The sequence below is a fragment of the Haematobia irritans genome, chromosome 3 (assembly GCF_050003625.1).
Source record: "Haematobia irritans isolate KBUSLIRL chromosome 3, ASM5000362v1, whole genome shotgun sequence".
NCBI lineage: Eukaryota > Metazoa > Arthropoda > Insecta > Diptera > Muscidae > Haematobia > Haematobia irritans.
Window position 1 is genome coordinate 211,764,955 of NC_134399.1, and position 18,962 is coordinate 211,783,916.

General features: G+C 32.5%; 2 protein-coding genes across 2 annotated transcripts; one reads left to right on the forward strand and one right to left on the reverse strand.

The window, feature by feature from the left end:
* Positions 1 to 339: 339 nt before the first annotated feature.
* On the reverse strand, positions 340 to 5,765 carry LOC142231969 (uncharacterized). The gene is made up of 5 exons (XM_075302646.1): positions 5,185 to 5,765; positions 3,885 to 5,124; positions 1,299 to 3,407; positions 650 to 798; positions 340 to 582 (listed from the first exon to the last, which is right to left on the reverse strand). Exons 1-5 carry the CDS (start codon positions 5,551 to 5,553, stop codon positions 520 to 522), a joined length of 3,930 nt encoding a protein of 1,309 aa, XP_075158761.1. The 5' UTR covers positions 5,554 to 5,765; the 3' UTR covers positions 340 to 519.
* Positions 5,766 to 8,299: 2,534 nt separating this feature from the next.
* Positions 8,300 to 12,726, forward strand: Pgant7 (N-acetylgalactosaminyltransferase 7). The gene is made up of 3 exons (XM_075302647.1): positions 8,300 to 8,904; positions 8,993 to 9,469; positions 9,529 to 12,726. The coding sequence occupies exons 1-3, from the start codon at positions 8,700 to 8,702 to the stop codon at positions 10,620 to 10,622; spliced, it is 1,776 nt and encodes a 591-aa protein (XP_075158762.1). The 5' UTR covers positions 8,300 to 8,699; the 3' UTR covers positions 10,623 to 12,726.
* Positions 12,727 to 18,962: the final 6,236 nt, after the last annotated feature.

An 18,962-nucleotide genomic window follows, 5' to 3' on the forward strand; every position in this document is an offset into this window, starting at 1 on the left:
ATAGAAATGAAATTTTGACAAAATTTCCTATAGAAATGAAATTTTGACAAAATTTGCTAGAGAAATGAAATTTTGACAAAATTTCCTTTAGCAATGAAATTTTGACAAAATTTTCTTTAGCAAGGAAATTTTGACAAAATTTCCTATAGAAATTAAATTTTGACTAAATTTCCTTTAGCAATGAAATTTTGACAAAATTTTCTATAAAAATAAAATTTTGACAAAATTTCCTATAGAAATTAAATTTTGACAAAATTTCCTTTAGCAATGAAATTTTGACAAAATTTCCTATAGAAATTAAATTTTATTTTTAAATTTAATAAAAACTAAAATGTTCAATTTTATTTTATTAACATTTTCAACATTTTATTGTTTTTCGCATAAAATTTCTCTAAAAATAAGCAAATGGTCTTGAAATCTTAATAACAAATTTATAGATAACCAATTTTCTAGTAGGAATATTGGAGTCAATATTCTCTTTATATGATATTTGTCTTCCAAGGGATGTGTGAAAGTATCCTAAATTACCACTTTACTATGATTTAAGGATAGCTTGCCTTTTCGTACTCGCTTTTGTAAACGCTATAGATAAAATGAAAAAAAAAGAAAACATATTGAATTAAAAATATTTAGTATATGTAAAACTTACTAAATTAAAAACATCTCGTAAAATACGATTGCCTCTACGTCTTTTCTCTTCTAATTCTTGTTGTTTACGGGCCACAACTTCGGGAAGAGAAGCAACGCGTTTATTCGTCAAAGCTTTCATCTCTTTTGTTTTTACAATACGAAGTTTTTCTAAAAAAAAAAAACAAATATTATAGAAAAATAAAGATGAGCTGACTAGGGATACAAATCAAAATCAACTAATCGGCATTTTATAATGAACAAAATCGACTTTCATCATAGAAGTCGAAAAATACAAATTTTTAATTTAGAAAAATTCGAAAAGTCGGCTTTAGTCAGTCGAAAGTCGATTTTTTTAATTACAAAAAAAAAAACGATTTTTCGACTTTTAAAGTTAAAAAAATAAAATCCACTTTTCATTTTTCATTATATTTCCCAGAGTAGTATAAAACTTAAGGCTCAGCTTTTAACCCATTTGAAAATACCAATTTCCAAAATTTTAAAAAAAGTAAATTTTTGCAAATCTCAAAGTTAACATTTTAAAAAAATTTGAAAAAGTCGAATTTTAGACTTTAAAATTTTAATGGCGATGTTCATTACAATCTCTATAGTAGATTAGGTGTCGATCCACTTATTTCGTCGTACAAAAATATTAGCCCATTAACACTTACGTATTGGCGGTGGTGGTAAATATCTCAAACGCCTCTCCAACGAATTGAAACTTGTATTCTCAACTATTTCTCTTAATTGTCGATCGCGTTCCTGACGCATTGATTGCAATTTATTCAGTATTGCTTTACGTTCCTTACAATGTTTAAGGAAATTGGGTTTAGCCTTTTCCAAGTGATCTTGCAAAGTTAACTGTTGTTCCGATGAAGCTTTATCAAGACATTGAATTTGATTGGTAGTGAATGTTGTTGCAGATTCTGTAGTTGCTAAAGCATTTTCCTTTCGGTCATTATCACTCTCACTGGATTGTTTTTTATTATCAAATTCTATAACATATGCTATGCCTCCTTTGGGTTTAACCTGCATAGCTGATGCAGTAGTAGTAAAAGGCCTTTCGGAACGTTTATGATAGAAATACGGTTGTAGATGATGAGCTGACGATGAAACTATACCACCTGTTCCCGCTCCTGCCACTGCAGCTGCCACATCATCATAATGATGTGTAGTGGTTGGTGTAGATGAGACATTATTGGATCCTCCCATAGGCACCGATACATCAGATGACATACAAAACATTGATGTGGAAGATGTTGATGTTGTGGCCACCTGTGCAGCACTGGATAGCTTTTGGCTGGTCTTTCTATGATTAAATATGGTGGCAGCATAAACTACATTTGGAGAAGAATTGCTTGAATCTTCTTCGTGTGGAGTAGGTGGTAAATTACTTTGTGGATATGCATATTCTGTAGGAGAAAATTTTCGATTTATAGTATGAGGCACGGAGTAATAGCCGCTATAAACGGTAGGCTTTTCTTGGCTGATGTGGATATGTTGGGTTTTGGGTAAATATTTGAAAAGGTTTTGGTCTTTTTGCTGTTTTTTTAAGGCATCATAATGATTTTGTTTTCTTGTCGTATATGATGCCATAAATTCCTTTTTTCTTTGCTTTACCATATCACGTAGAGTTTCGGTTCCTTCCTGACTCTGATCTGTTGTATCGGGTGTATCAATTTTTTGCCTTTGCTTAGTTGGTTGAGGGTTATTTTCTATTAGTTCTTCTTCATTTGTGATAATCGTTTTCTTTATGGTATGAAGTTTACCTTTCTCAAGGCTTTCTTGGTCAGCCTTCTCGTGTTCATATAGTATTTGTGTTTCCTTTTTGCGTTCTCTAGTTCTTTTTGTATTATCCTTGAAATTTATCATATCCTCGCTAGATTCCTCCAAAATGACTTGGATCTCTTTCACCATACGTTCCGCCGACTCACTTAGAACCGACGATTTTTCCGAACATACAGTATCATATAATTTATCCGTTTGTGTGGAATTAATAATGGACTCTTTAATTTTGTTAGAATTCACATTGGTTGTTGTGCTCGAATTTGTGATGCTAGAAGAATTTTCATGGTCATCTTTCAATAATAAGTGTTTCAAACATTCCAGGCGATGTATTTCATTTTCAATCCAGTCCAATTGCTGGTCTCGCCCATCGTTATGCCTTTTCGATTTCTTTGCATTCTTCTCACGTCTTAATGCTTCCTTTTGTTCGGCAAGGGCTTTCTTCTCGCTTTCTTCACGTTTTTTCTCCTCATATTCAATTTCGGATTGTGTTAAGGGATTAAGCCATTCTCGCATAGTGGCCTGCTCTTGCTGTCCCCCATCCATGTCGTTGTGAATTATATTTTTGCGCAACGATTTTTGAGTTGGTAAATCATGAGATGATGTTGATGAGGTCGTTGTTCCCGACGTAGTAGTCCTTGTAGAAGAAGTTATTTGGGATTTCTTAGACCTGACACTACCAGAAGAATTTGTAGTTTGTGTTGCCTTAGTTTTGAATAAATGAATTTCACATTCAATCGAATCATTTGTCGAATGTTTTTGCTTTCCATTTAGTCCAGCACTTGGCAATGCAATGTTAGGTTTTATTGGAGCTTTAATTGACACATTGTTGTTATTTATAGTATATGCATTGGCAGGGGTTTGTTGGTGGTTTTTGTTGCAAGTTTTACTTGTCGATTTACTGTTGTTGCTGTTGCTAAGAATATTTTTTTCACGATTTCTGCTAGTGGTGGATTTTATTTGTTTGCAGCCATGTGGACAAACATTTTCATACGCTGTTTAAAAGAAACAAATGGATATAAATACAAATGACATAAACATTGAAGGTTAAGGGTCTAGTAAAATATTTTATGGAATTAAAAATCGATGGCTAAAATCTTCAAATCAACGTATTAAAACACCTAATGGAAAAACACACAAAATATTAAAAAATCGGCTTTCTCATGAAAGCTTTAGAAGAATTCGAACCTATGAAGTTAAGCATTTGTATAATTAGGGAAATGTACTTTGGAAACGGCTATAAATTTGGAAATAAAAATAAATAAATAAATTTGGAATTGTTTGAGTTTTTAAAAATTTAGAAAATTCCAATTTTTGATTTCCCGGCTATTTAAAAAAAAAAATGAAGCCATAGGTGCAATTTAGCATTGAGTAATTACATCAGAAATTCTTGGGCAGCAATTAAATTTTCGATAAAAAATTCCACAACCAAACAAAAATCCATTTATGACAAATGCCATATAAAAAATTACCTTGATCATTTTCCAAATCACTTTTAGAATTAACGGTCAGCTTTGAATGATGTTCGGCACAGTTTGTGGACATTGCGTTTTGCAGAGGCGTAACACCAAGATCACATTTTGACAAATCATCAGACATTTTATTACTATCCTTTCTTCTACGTGAATATACAGCATCGTAAACATTTTGCCTATTAGATGATGATGAATCTCCGCTTTTCACACTGGTGGGTTTGGACGACGAGTCCTCAACTTCATCTCCTAATCGTGTAATACGCTTAACAATATCACGAATAAGTTTTTTCTTTTGTTTATCATTCAAGCTTTTTGCATCGATCAGTGAACATATCAATTGAATGCCCAAATCCAATTCTGGAGCTTGCCGTGATAGAGAAAAAGATGTCGCTGCTGAATTTGCCGTACTTGTACGCGAATGATTCTCCTTATTCTCATCAATGGCTGATTGGAATCTCGATTGTAGTTCTTTTATGCTGTCGTATTGTTGTTGCTTTCGGTTCTCCACAGATTTATTGGTCATGGCTTTTCTCTTCTTTAGCAGATCTGTTATGCTCGTTATAAATGGATGCTGTGCTGGTGGTATACTCGTATTAGATATGTTACTTGATATTCCTGCTGATGACCTTGATGAACGAGACTTTGATGATCTAGAAGAGTAATATTCAAAGCTGGAGGGAGTTGCCGTCCCCTCCACGACAGATGTTGATGAAGACATGCTAACCTGTATTTCTTGTGAATGCATATTCACTGGTTTTAAAAGGGATGTTTGTGCATATTTTTCAAACTTCTTTTGTAATGATGTCGATGAGGTACCCTGTGATACCATTTTGGGACGTGCACCACGATTACTTCCCTTCCCCGAAAATCCTTCAACTAGTGTGCTACAGGCTAATGGTGGTGTGGCATGTTCTACAGTATTGGCTTTGATTGCCTTTATTTGTTTCTTTCGGACGATGTTTTGAGGGAGTTGAGTGTTTGGCATGTTTCCTTCTTCTTCGTTATTCTTAGTAGTCGCAACTGCAACTCCTTCTAATGAGTCTCTTATTAAAGTTCTTTCCAATACACTAATATTACTGGTAGACATGGATTTGCGATAGCCAACATCTCCAAAGGAATCCCATTCCAGCCGCCTATGTGTTTTGGCCACAGAATCTGGAGTTTGTGCTGGTTTTATCTCTATAAGGCCCCCTTCCTTTTTTGGAGTCTGTATATTCTCATTCGAAGTGCTGTAGACCTAAAAGTACAGTTTCACTTAAGTGACTTACAATTGATATTTGTTGTCAAGATGAACTACCTTCCCATTATCCCCACCAATATCCAGATCAAGCAATACATCCCTAAAGTGAAAATCATGTTCCTGAATATCTATATTCGGCATACTTTTGCTATTTACTCCACAACAATTGTTTAAAGGTCGTGACGGCATTATTGGGAATGTATCACAGCTACTACTAGCGGATGAGGTTTCTTTACTATTTGGACGATGCATACAAACCCCAGTACCTCCGCGAGTTTCACTGCATTGTGATCTTTGACTACCAGCTGGTGAATGGATCCTCATAAATTTCTCCAAATCACGACCTTTCCCGGCCTTTTCATAGTAATCTAAGATCGTTTTGTTTATACGAGGAGTTCTCGGCAAGCCACCACAATGTCGATCCATTATTATTGAACAGTGAAATGCACGCGTACTTCGCAATCAAGTATAGGTATTTAAAGAATGCAATCCACAATAACATCTGTCAACAAGATGTGGCTTATAGAGCTAGCAGATGCTCATAAACACTGTTGGGTCGGTGGAGGATCTTATGTGATAAGAAAAATTTGAAAAGAATTTCCCTCCCGTTGAACAAAAACAACCCTAAACAAGGCAGTTTCTAATTTATCGATACTCTCCAAAACAAAAATCGATAACAAAAATCCCATAGCTTTCTCTCAGTGCTGCTCTCTAAATTGTGTCGTAACGGCGCTACTTCGACAAAGCGCCGTTCACACTTATTAACTTTGTAAAGGCGATTTCATGTTGATGAATAATGAGAAGCCTCCTGACTCACGAATAAAAAAAAAATATATTTTAATTTCAATGGGATCCAAGAATATTATCATATTTTAAAAGGCTTTGAATTGCTTAAATAATGGAAACAAGTATAAACCGCGGGTTACACCACTGCTTCCCCAATTGTAGTGTCATCTTGGAATCTAAACCCAAACGCTGCAACACACTTGTTTATATTTTACAAACAATAGCTCCGTTCGAGAACCGATAATTTTTGATAATAATCACAAATTTTTACTGGTCGTTCGTTTCAGTGTTGCCGGGTTAGGGGTTTCCCCCAAATTTAGGGGGTTTTTGCACGATTAGGGGGATTTTTAGGGGTAACATTTATTTAGGGGGTAAAAAATATCTTAGCCCTCATAAAGTGGAGCAATTTTCAACCAAATTTGGAACAATTGTGACATGAAATTGGGGGAGAAAGATGCAGGAAATCAACCCAAATTCCTAAATATAAGCAAGTAAGCATTACCATTATTTTCATTATCCTTCTCAATTGCTTCTTTTTAATTTAATTTTTTAATATTTGACACAGTTAAAAAATCGTATTTTAACTTAGGAGCCGAAAGCATTTTTAGAGTTAAATTTTCATTCAATTATTGGTCTTAGGGAGCCACCGTGGTGCAATGGTTCAGCGCTGGATTATCCCACCTCATTAATGTTGGCGACATTTCTGAGTGTTTCAAAACTTCTCTAAGTGGTTTCACTACAATGTGGAACGCCGTTCGGACTCGGCTATAAAAAAGAGGTCCCTTGTCATTGAGCTTAACATGGATTCGGGCAGCACTCAGTGATAAGAGAGAAGTTCACCACTGTGGTATCACAATGGACTGAATAGTCTAAGTGAGCCTGATACATCGGGCTGCCACCTAACCTATGGGTCTCATAATTTAACACCTACAAAAAAAATTGTCAGTTCCAAAAATTAATTTTCTGACATTTCGTTTTAATTCTTTCGTAGAGTCAGTCCCAAATATTAATTTTCGTGCATTTGCTTTTGTGTTGTTCGTGAAGAGCAATGCTGCTCAAAATTAAATTTCGTACTTTCGCGGTTTTGGTCACATTTTTTTGTTCAAATATGAACTTTTAATATATTAATTTATTTATAAATCCTCTGATGCAGCATAAACGTTCTAATTTTGTGTAAAATTAGCAAACTACAAAAAGGAAAACGAAAGAGAATGTAAGTGTGCTTTTATTTTTCTCGTTTATTCTTAATCTTCGGAACTATCAAACATAGTTTGACACCCATGACTTATATTTTTAGTTTCCCAAATGAAACAAAATTATTTAAATATTTGCTATATAATTCATTTATTTTCAACTATGCGGTTTAACTTCTCCAAATAACACCAAACTTAAACTGAGAGCCTAATTCATTAGTCAATAACTTAAATACTAAAATAACAAGATAAAATAAAATATTTACATGTAGTGGTCAGAGTGGAGCCAAACTAAAGTTTTAAACAAGTCTTAGTGAGTTTGGATCCACAATAACTAAAATAGAGAAAATGTGTGTGTTTGTATATGTGTTTGTGAGAATATAACAAATGAGAGAGAGAGAGAGAGAGAGAGAGAGAGAGAGAGATAGTAAAGATAAATTTAACGAGAGAGAGAGACTAAAGATAAAGATAGAGGCTAAAGATAAATACAAAAACCAGTTTTGAGAATTAGTATCCACATTAACTAATACAACAACAAAACTATTATTTATATTATATAAAAGTGGATACATGTATAGACTAAATATATTAATAATTGTATTATTTTACTCATGGCCCATCTATGTATTATAAGGTCTATGGTTATCAGATAGAGTAATTGCAAGTTTAGAGATTTTTCCCCAGTAAAATCTTGTACCAGTACAATGTATATGTTCCGCAACTACAATTGGAACTTTAAAAAACAGGATTGGGTTTCTGTTTTTAATGTTTTAGAATCTTAAGTTTGGAATATGCAAATTGTTGCTGGACGCCGTTCGCGTACTTTCCAGCCATTTTAAGCAAAGAGAATAAAGTGCACTCTTACGCATATATTCATAATAATTTACTGACAGTTTATGTTTTTTAGTTTTTATTGGATATTTTTTACTGGAAAAGTACGCGAACAGACATAATGTCGTAAATGTTGACTTTTTATTACAACCGAAATCGCTCATAATCTCATAATACTACGTACTGACTAGTAGGGCTGTCATTCAGATTCGATTTTCATATATCCCGGGATTGGGATTTCAAAATACTGAATCCCGTGATTTTGGGACGGTATAAATCCGGAATGGCAGCCCTAATAGACAGTGTTAAATAAATTTAGTTATCGTACGCCGTTGCAATCGCATACTATGCCGGCGTTAGAACTTCACATGCTCTGTTCTCTGCTGACATTTAACATTTCTCGGTATGTTTGTTGTTTTAATCTTTTCTGCGGCATTTTGAGAAGAGATCAACTCATTTCATTCATTCTTGTTGATGTTGTGGAGTAAAATTGTTTTTGTTGGATGATCAGGTCGCCGTGCGACGTGATGGCTGCATGAGAGCGAAGAACACAGAGAAGAAAGTTAAGAAATTTATTACGGTTAAAGCCATCAAAGAAGAGAGTCAATCTACACATTAGGCGGTCGGAGGAGGTGTTGTAAATAAAAAAAACGCACACATTCCACGTCGACAAACCTCCATTCACCATTTGGAATTTGTGACATTTTACCTTTAACAAATTTGCAATTGATTGGGACGGCAGCATCTTTGAAAGTCTTAAAAATGCGGATTACCAACATTCGGAATGGTCGCGTTTGTCGTTTGGCTCTTGTGTGCTTGGTGATTTTGCCGCTGTTATATCTGCTGACAACTTGGAGTGATGGCCACAAGCGAGTTTCAGAAGCATATCAAGCAAAATTCGGCACTGGAAGACGTCACTATCAACGCTTAGAGGGTAGGCCAAAGGAGACACCGACATTAGTAGAGGGTAAGAAGATGGAGCATCCATAAGTATACCACATACTACAGATAAACAAAGAGTAAACCTGTTTTTATTACAAATATGTATATCTTAGGTTTGGGCAATTTTGAACCGACTTCTTTGGAAAAACGTGTTGGACCTGGTGAAAATGGAGAGGCTCATAATTTGCCTGCTCACAAGAAAAACGAAGCTGATGAATCAGAAATGGAATATGGAATGAATATGGCTTGCTCAGATGAAATATCAATGCATCGCAGTGTGCGGGACACACGCTTGGAAGAATGTAAACATTGGAACTATCCCTACGATCTTCCAAAGACTAGCGTGATTATTGTTTTCCACAATGAAGGATTCTCTGTGTTATTGCGTACCGTCCATTCGGTTATCGATCGAAGTCCCAAACACGTATTACACGAGATTATTTTAGTTGATGACTTTTCAGACAAAAAGAATCTGGGCGAGGAACTCGAAACCTACATAAAGAAATTCCATGGTTTAGTAAGACTCATACGCAATAAAGAGAGGGAGGGTTTGATACGAACACGATCAAGAGGTGCTCAAGAGGCAACGGGTAAGTGATAAACTAAAATAATGTGTTTTCCATTCATGTAATATGCATTTGTTTTGCAGGTGAAGTTATAGTCTTCCTAGATGCCCATTGTGAAGTAAACATTAACTGGCTTCCACCTCTATTGGCCCCCATTTATCGCGATCGCACTGTTATGACAGTTCCAATTATAGATGGCATAGACTATAAAACATTCGAATACCGCTCAGTTTATGGCAGTGACAACCATTTCCGTGGTATTTTCGAATGGGGTATGTTGTATAAGGAGAATGAAGTTCCCAAACGAGAACAACGACGAAGACAACACAATTCCGAGCCCTATAGAAGTCCCACTCATGCTGGTGGGCTTTTTGCCATCAATCGTGAATACTTCCTAGAATTGGGAGCCTACGATCCTGGACTTTTGGTTTGGGGCGGAGAGAATTTCGAATTGAGTTTTAAAATTTGGCAATGTGGAGGTAGCATTGAATGGGTTCCTTGTTCTCATGTTGGCCATGTTTATCGTGGTTTCATGCCCTACAACTTTGGAAAACTGGCCAGTAAAAAGAAGGGACCCTTGATCACAATCAACTACAAACGTGTCATTGAAACCTGGTTTGACGATACACACAAAGAATATTTCTACACTCGAGAGCCATTGGCCAGATACTTGGATATGGGAGACATAAGCGAGCAATTGGCTTTAAAGAAACGTTTGAATTGTAAATCATTCCAATGGTATATGGATAATATAGCCTATGATGTATATGATAAATTCCCAGCGCTACCAGCAAATCTCCATTGGGGTGAATTGAGATCAGTAGCTTCGGAAAATTGCCTTGACTCAATGGGAAGCCAACCGCCTGCAATTATGGGCCTATCCCATTGTCATGGTGGCGGTAGTAATCAATTGATTAGATTAAATGCAGCTGGTCAATTGGGTGTGGGAGAACGATGTGTTGAAGCCGATCGTCAAGGTATAAAATTAGCTGTTTGCCGACTTGGTACGACCGATGGTCCATGGAGCTACAATGAGACCACTAAAAACTTATTGCATAGAGCTCATAAAAAATGTGTTTCCCTTCATCCGACTACTCATCAGTTATTCCTGGCCCATTGCGATACGAATGATGCTTATCAACAGTGGTATTTTAAACCGATTAAGCCCAAATATTAGACAATCATAAATGTAAGCAACAGTATAGTCGTGGTGGTAGTGGTTGCCGGATATACAGTATTAGGGATTGCAAACGGAAATGGTGGACTTTTTGATGGAAAATGGGATTTTTTGATGTGAGGTACATTTTATTTTTCAAACATTCCGTTCCCTAAATTAAAAAAAAAACATGAAATAATTTCTATTTCCAAGTACGTGAAAAGTTCACCTTGCGTTGATTGTCAATGTAGACTTTCCAAAATAATTCCAAAAAAATCGGATACGGTACAATGGTATCCGATTTTTTTGGAATTATTTTGGAAAGTCTACATTGACAATCAACGCAAGGTGAATTTTTCACGTACTTGGAAATAGAAATTATTTCATGTTTTTTTTTTTTTTTAGGGAACGGAATGTCTGTCTATAAGGGATTGAAATCAGAAAATGAAGACCTTATTAGACTCGTAAATTCAAAAGTGTTAGTGTTGTTTTGATTCTCAATTTTTTTTTAAGTTGCAATTAATTTTTTTTTTAATTTTGATAAATTTAATTTTTTATTTATATATATTTATATATAATTACTATTCGAGCAGAATTTTTTAACATTTCAAAAAGTAATTTTTTTAAGTCGATAAGATGTATTTCGTTTAGCCGATTTTATGCCCTGTTCCCCTATCTGATTTCGGTTCTTCTATTTCAAAAGATATGTCACTTCATATTTTGTTGATGAGTTGGAGCCGAAATTATATAAATTAAAAAGATTTTAAAAATTTTAATGGGTTCTCAGGCCAAAAATTCGAAAATACTTATTTTTAAAAATCAAAAGAAACGAACTTTCAAATCTCTAAATTGATTGGACTCACTACTTTTCTTACAAATGAATGGTTTTCGTATGATTTAATAGGACATTAATGATCACAAAAGGAGGATTTTGATTTTCCTTAAAAAAAAATCAAGAATAATGAGTTTTGAAAATCAAATTGATTTGAATTCGTGTTCGGATTCGGCTTTTTTTTAAATAGGTGGTTTTCGTATGATTTGCGGGAACAGGGCATAAGTAAAAATCACGAAAGAAGGACCTCGGGTTTCCTTTAACAAAAAGTCCATTAGCGAAAAAAATATTTACACAGAAAAAAATATTTTTTGGTTATTTGAAAATTAATCGGTAAATTTGCAATTAATTGATCCAATTAATTCTTAATTAAAATGATTTGCGGGAACAGGGCATTAGTAAAAATCACGAATGCAGGACCTCGGTTTCCCTTTAACAAAAAGTCCATTAGCGAAAAATCTACACAGAAAAAAATATTTTTTGGTTATTTTAAAATTAATACGTAACTTTGCAATTAATTGATCCAATTAATTATTAATTAAAATTGCTTCATTCACGGACTTGATATTATCAATTGCTGAAGCCAATTACAAATTTAATTTATTAAATTAAAATTTAATTGATCCATCTAAAAATTTAATTGATTCTAGTAATTTTTGTAAATGAATTTTATTTTGACGAAAAAAACAAATAATTGATACTAGTAATTTTTGTAAATGAATTTTATTTTGATGAAAAAAAAAACAAATAATGGAATCAAAAAAAATTTTAATTGCAAATTTTTTCAAATTCAATTTAATTTTTAATTAAAAAAAATATATATTGGCAATATTTATTTCTGTGTACCTGTGAATCCCTATACAGTACTTAACATCAACCAATACAGCCAACGACAAAAGAATCTAAAAACAGCCTATAAAATAATTTTATAAGCAATATATCTGTTAGGAAATTATACATAGAAAATACATAGGAAAGTTATAGCCTAGAAGGGGAATATGGATTTAGTCTCGAAATGGAAAATATTGTTTTTGGGGTTTCAAATAATGGATCTATAGGCTTTTTCTAAAAAAGCTTAAGGATTAAAAAGCAGAGACAGCAACTCTAAGAGAAGAGATAAGATATTTACATATACTTATAATAAAAAAAAAAAGAATGGTAATGACAGGAAAAGTCAAACATAGATATTTTTAAGTATAAAATGAATGAGCATACAAAAAAGAAAATCAATACTTTGTGCTACTGATGATCTGAAGGAATGCAACTCAATACAAATCAAAATATTAATTACTATTTAATAATTTTTTTATTTTTCTAATATATAAGTTTTAAGTTTTAATTACAAAACACATTCTTGCAAACATTGCCAATTTCTTAATAAGATGTATTTTTTCTTTTGATTTTGTTGACTCATAAAATTCTCTACATTGATTAAGAATAACTCTATACTGTGTGTGTACTTTAATTTCCCTAACTATCTTTGTTATTTGTGATAATTCTATGTATTTCTATTTTGCAAAATATCAAAAAACAAACTACTCTACTTAAAAAAAACTCCTATTATTTATTAAGATTTATTAATTAAGCGTATATGCTACTTTTTCAAATAAAAAAAAAAAAAATGCAGCAACTAATAAATGGAAAATTTGAGAAAAATTATAATTAGCTAAAACAAAAAGTCTGACATAACTAGCATATATGTATACTAATAAAATGTTTTTCAAAAAAAATTTGTTTATATGAAAGTTTTATGTGGTTTATAAGTTTTAATATTTTACGGAATGGATTTCACCGACTTTGTTCAAAATTTACCATGGAGTCGTTTTGATATGGAATTGGTTGAGTGTACAGTTGTGAGCAGGGCTGTGGAGCCGGAGTCGGAGTCTGAAGATTTTACTGGAGTCGGAGTCGTAAAAATGTTGCTCGACTCCGGCTAAACCAAATTTTTTAAAACACTTCACATTTTTGTAACTAAGCAAGTTTTTACGCAAATTAGTTTCCATTGCGTTATTCATTCGATCAATACAGCATGATTGTAAATGAAAATCAACTTCCAATTACGGCTATCTTTTTATGTTAGACTAGCAGATGGGCTGGATCGATCCATTTTAATGTCCATATCAATTTATATGAAATATTTCGAACAATCGAAATTATTTTTTTTAAATTTTATTTTAAGGCCATATACATATGTGGAATATTGACAGAAAATTTTTTCAAAGTTGTTTTTTATAGAAAATTTTGTCAAAATTTTATTTCTATAAAACATTTATTCAAAATTTTATTACTATAGAAATATTTTTTTCTATAGAAAATTGAGTCAAAATTTTGTTTCCATAGAAAATTTTGCAAAATTTTGTTTGTTACACAAAAATTTTTTCAAAATTTTATTTCTATTCATAATTTTATTTTTATAAAAATTTAAGTCAAAATTTTATTTCTATAGAAAATTTTGCCAAAATTTTATAGTAATAGATTTTTTATTAGAAAATTTGGTCAAAATTTTATTTCTATAGAAAATTTTGTCAAAATTTTATTTCTATAGAAAATTTAGTCAAAATTTTGTTTCCGTTGAATATTTTGCAGAAATTTATTTACTACACAAAAAATTTTCTAAAATTGTATTTTTATTGATAATTTTTTCAAAATTTTATTTCTATAAGAAAAAAATTTCAAATTTTATTTCTATAGCAAATTTTCTCAATTTTTTTTTTCTTACTGATGCTCACTGCTATAAAAAATGTATTAAAAATTGTATTACTATAGAAAAATTTTTTTCTATATAAAATTTAGTCAACATTTTATTTCTATAGAAAATTTAGTCAAAATTTTGTTTCTATAGAATATTTTGCAAAATTTTATTTCTATAGAAATTTTGTTTGCTACACAATTTTTTTTAATTGTATTTCTATTGATAATTTTTGCAAAATTTTATTTCTATAAAAATTTTATTCAAAATTTTATTTCTATATATTTGGCCAAAATTTTATTTCTATAGAAAATTTAGTCAAAATCTTATTTCTATAGAAAATTTAGTCAAAATTTTGTTTCCGTAGAATATTTTGCAGAAATTTATTTACTACACAAAAAATTTTCTAAAATTGTATTTTTATTGATAATTTTTTCAAAATGTTATTTCTATAAGAAAAAATTGTCAAATTTTATTTCTATAGCAAATTTTCTCAATTTTTTTTTCTTACTGATGCTCACTGCTATAAAAAATGTATTCTATAGAAATATTATTACTATAGAAATATTTTTTTTTTCTATATAAAATATAGTCAAAATTTTATTTCTATAGAAAATTTAGTCAAAATTTTGTTTCTATAGAATATTTTGCAAAATTTTATTTCTATAGAAAATTTTGCAAAATTTTGTTTGCTACACATTTTTTTTTTAATTGTATTTCTATTGATAATTTTTGCAAAATTTTATTTCTATAAAAATTTTATTCAAAATTTTATTTCTATATATTTGGCCAAAATTTGTTTTTTATAGAAAATTTTGCCAAAATTTTATTTCTATACAAAATTTAGTCAAAATTTTGTTTCTGTAGAAAATTTTGCAAAATTTGATTTCTATATAAAATTTTGCAAAATTTTATTTACTAGACAAAAATGTTTCCAAAATTCTATGCTCACTGATACTCACTGCTAAGTCGAAAGAATCATAAATGCAATGAATGAATCATAAATGCATTTTTGCGAAATTGGCTAAACAATTATAAATATTGCCCGAGATTTTGTAGAAGCCTTATTTGATATTTTATCAAAATGTAGATCTAAATACAAAGTTGTGCAGAGTATATTATAATCGGCCCATCCGACTTTAGACTTTCCTTGCATTTTTATTTTTTGTTAAAATTGTGTTACGTCCCATAACGTTAGATTTAAATTTTAAGTACATAGATTTTGTAGAAGTATATACAATTTTGTCTAAATCGATTCAGATTCAAATTCATGCATATGGGAATATAAAGATTTATATAGCTCGCAACAAATTTAAAGGATTTGAGATAGTATCAATAATTTTGGTCCACAAATACATATACTGTTGGTATCTTCTCATATTATGATTGGTATTTATATCATTATTTTATAACATTGCCCTAAATTTGAAATATAGAGTTCAATTGGCATCTAATGTGAAATTAAGACCTTTTTTTGCACACATAAATAAATACGATACTTTATATCGATCCACTTACGGTACCCCCACAATAGAACTACAAATTAGTGGTATTAAAATGAGATTTAGTTATATTACCCGGAGTCGACTCCGGAGTCGGAGTCGAGCTGATGAAAAATGCTGGAGTCGGAGTCGAGCAAAATTGGCTCGTCTCCACAGCCCTGGTTGTGAGATTGAACAAATCAAGAAGATTATACCGTTAAGGAAGACTATTTCGTTAAGAGATGATTTTGCGAGAGCCAAAAGCACTGACAACTTAGTGCGTTTTCATTTAGATGTGTAAGAGTTCAGGATATTATCGTTACTTTGGCTAAGGTGAAATCAAAATCTGTTGGAGTGGATGGCATGTCCATTGAATTTTTACGCATTTTATTTCCTTCTATATCGGATTTAATCTTACATTTAGTAAATACTAATTTGACCACGTCGACGTTTCCTGCATCATGGAAGACAGCCCGTGTGATACCTATACCTAGATGTGGAGTGGTGTGTGCAAGGCCGTAGCCAGGATTTTAATTCGGGGGGGGGTTCAACTTAAAAAAAAAAAAATATTCATATAATCTCATGTGTAGAAAATTTTATTTATGCATAGGTATGTATACAATATTTATACCCTGCGCCACACTGTGGAAAAGGGTATTATAAGTTAGTGCATGGTGTCTTTGGCAATAATGCTCAGGGTGGGCCCCTGAGTCGATATAACCATGTCCGTCTGTCCGTCCGTCCGTCTGTCTGTGAACACAATTTTTTGATCAAAGTCTAGGTCGCAATTTAAGTCCAATCGCCTTCAAATTTGGCACATGTTCCTAATTTGGGTCAGAATAGAACCCTATTAATTTTGTAGCTATACGCGCCAAATTTGGTTGAAATCGATTCAGACTTAGATATAGCTCCATATATATTTTACGCCCGATATGGACTTATATGGACCCAGCAGCCAGAGTTTTATACCGATTTGCTTGAAATTTTGTACAAACATAACACTTAGTCGTACAGTTAAGTGTGCAAAATTTGATTGAAATCGGTTCAGATTTAGATATAGCTCCCATATATATCTTTCGCCCGATATGGACTTATATGGCCCCAGAAGCCAGTGTTTTGGCCGAATTTGGTTGAAATTTTGCACTAGGAGTACAATTAGTAGTATAGTCATGTGTGCCAAATTTGATTGATTCAAATTTAGATATCGGTTCAGATTTAGATATAGCTTCCATATATATTTTTCGCCCGATATGGACTTATATGGACCCAGAAGCCAGAGTTTTATCCCGATTAGCTTGAAATTTTGCACAAGGAGTACAATTGGTGGTATAGGCATGTGTGCCAAATTTGATTGATTCCATATATATATGTTTTTCTGATTTCGACAAAAATGGTCAAAATACCAACATTTTCCTTGTTAAATCGCCACTGCTTAGGCGAAAAGTTGTAAAAATTACTCTAATTTTCCTAAACTGCTAAAACATATATATCGAGCGATAAATCATAAATAAACTTTTGCGAAGTTCGAATTCTGTCCAGATCGAGTGATATTTAAATGTATGTATTTGGGACAAACCTTTATATATAGCCCCCAACACATTGGACGGATGTGATATGGTATCGAAAATTTAAATCTACAAAGTGGTGCAGGGTATAATATAGTCGGCCCCGCCCGACTTTAGACTTTCCTTACTTGTTTTATAATATTAAATTGAGCCGACGGGCTTTTTGGGCAGCAAATAAATCAATGACTTCTTCAGTCGGCACATTTATTCGGCGATGAACCGACATTAATGCCAATCCATTGAGTCTACTCTCGCTAGTCGAATTTCTAAGATACGTCTTTAATCTCTTCATTGTTGAAAATGAACGTTCGGATGAGCACGTAGTAACTGCAGAGATGGAAAATGCAGTACTGTAGTACTTTTTTCAATACGTTTTCACCCCGGTCAGTACCGTAGTACCCCCGCGAAGGATTTAGTACCTTTTGTGAAGACATTTTTGAGTCGATATCAGATTTATGGTACAATAGGTTTGACAAAATATTTTACTATTTTGAGAAAGTCTTTATCAACCTTATTTGCTAATAGTCTTTTACAAATATGACAGACATGTTCATGTGGGAAGAAAATCTCGATTTTGTAAAAGACATAGTCAAAAACAGGATTTTATTGAACTTCAAGAATGTTTTAGTCGAAAAAAGAATGCGATTCTATACTATCGATTTTTTTTATTTCGGTAGAAAATGATGTCAAAATTTTATTTCTATATAGAATTTTTGCAAAATTTTATTTCAATTGAAAATTTTGTAAAAATTTTATTTCTATAGAAAATGTTTGCAAAATTTTATTATATAGAAAATTTTGTCCAAATTTTATTTTCTTTAAAATTCAGTCTCTTGACAATAATCTTCCAGTGAAATTTTTGTTGAAATTTAGTAAAAAGTACCTTTCCGCTCAAAAAATACCTTTTTTGTACTTTCTTAAAAATCCCTGAGTAACTGGCAAAGTGACCAAAATTTTTAAAAGAATATGCACGTTTGGAAATATCTCTTTATTGCACTTTCCAAGTGCTTCCATCGCTGAATTAGGCAGGTTCTTTTCGCAGTTTTGCGCCATTTACACATGTGTGTTTGGCTGTTTCGTTGTTGTTGCTATGGCCAAACAAAGCGAGTCATGTTCACAAAAAGAACAACAAACACACATAAAAAGCAGAAAGACATTTTCCAAAAATGAAATTTGTGGTGCGAGAACAAAAACAATTTGTTTTTTTCGTCCGTCGTTTGACGGGCTTTTCAACTAGTATTCTATGATTTGTGCAAGTTTTATAGGTAAGCGTTTTTCAAAATAAAACCTTCAGCTTTTCTTCAACATCTTCGATAAGATTTTTCTATGCAGCTAAAAATATATATTTATTTATATAAAAACATTCATTCATTTCGGGGGGGGGTTTGATCCCCCTCACCCCCCCCCCCCTGAATACGGCCTTGGGTGTGTGGCCCCGAAGACTTGCAACCGATTTCTATACTCCCTGTATTGTCCAAGATTTGCGAGCACCTCACGAAGGAACAGCACCTCGCGAAGTTCTATACGGATTTTTGATGGACAGTTTGGCTTTAGAGAGGGTCGTAGCGCTACAGCACTGGTACTACATCTCACTGATTATGTTAGGGGTCATTTGAATCATGGAAGTTCTGACGTGTTGGTTTCTTTGGACGTAACGAAAGCCTTCAACTCTGTTAACCATTTCATTTTGATTGAGAAACTTAGATATCAATTTAATTTTTCTTATTCAGCATGTAAACTTATAATGTCATATTTGAGCTGCAGGTTTCAGTTTGTTTCTATGAATGGAAAGAC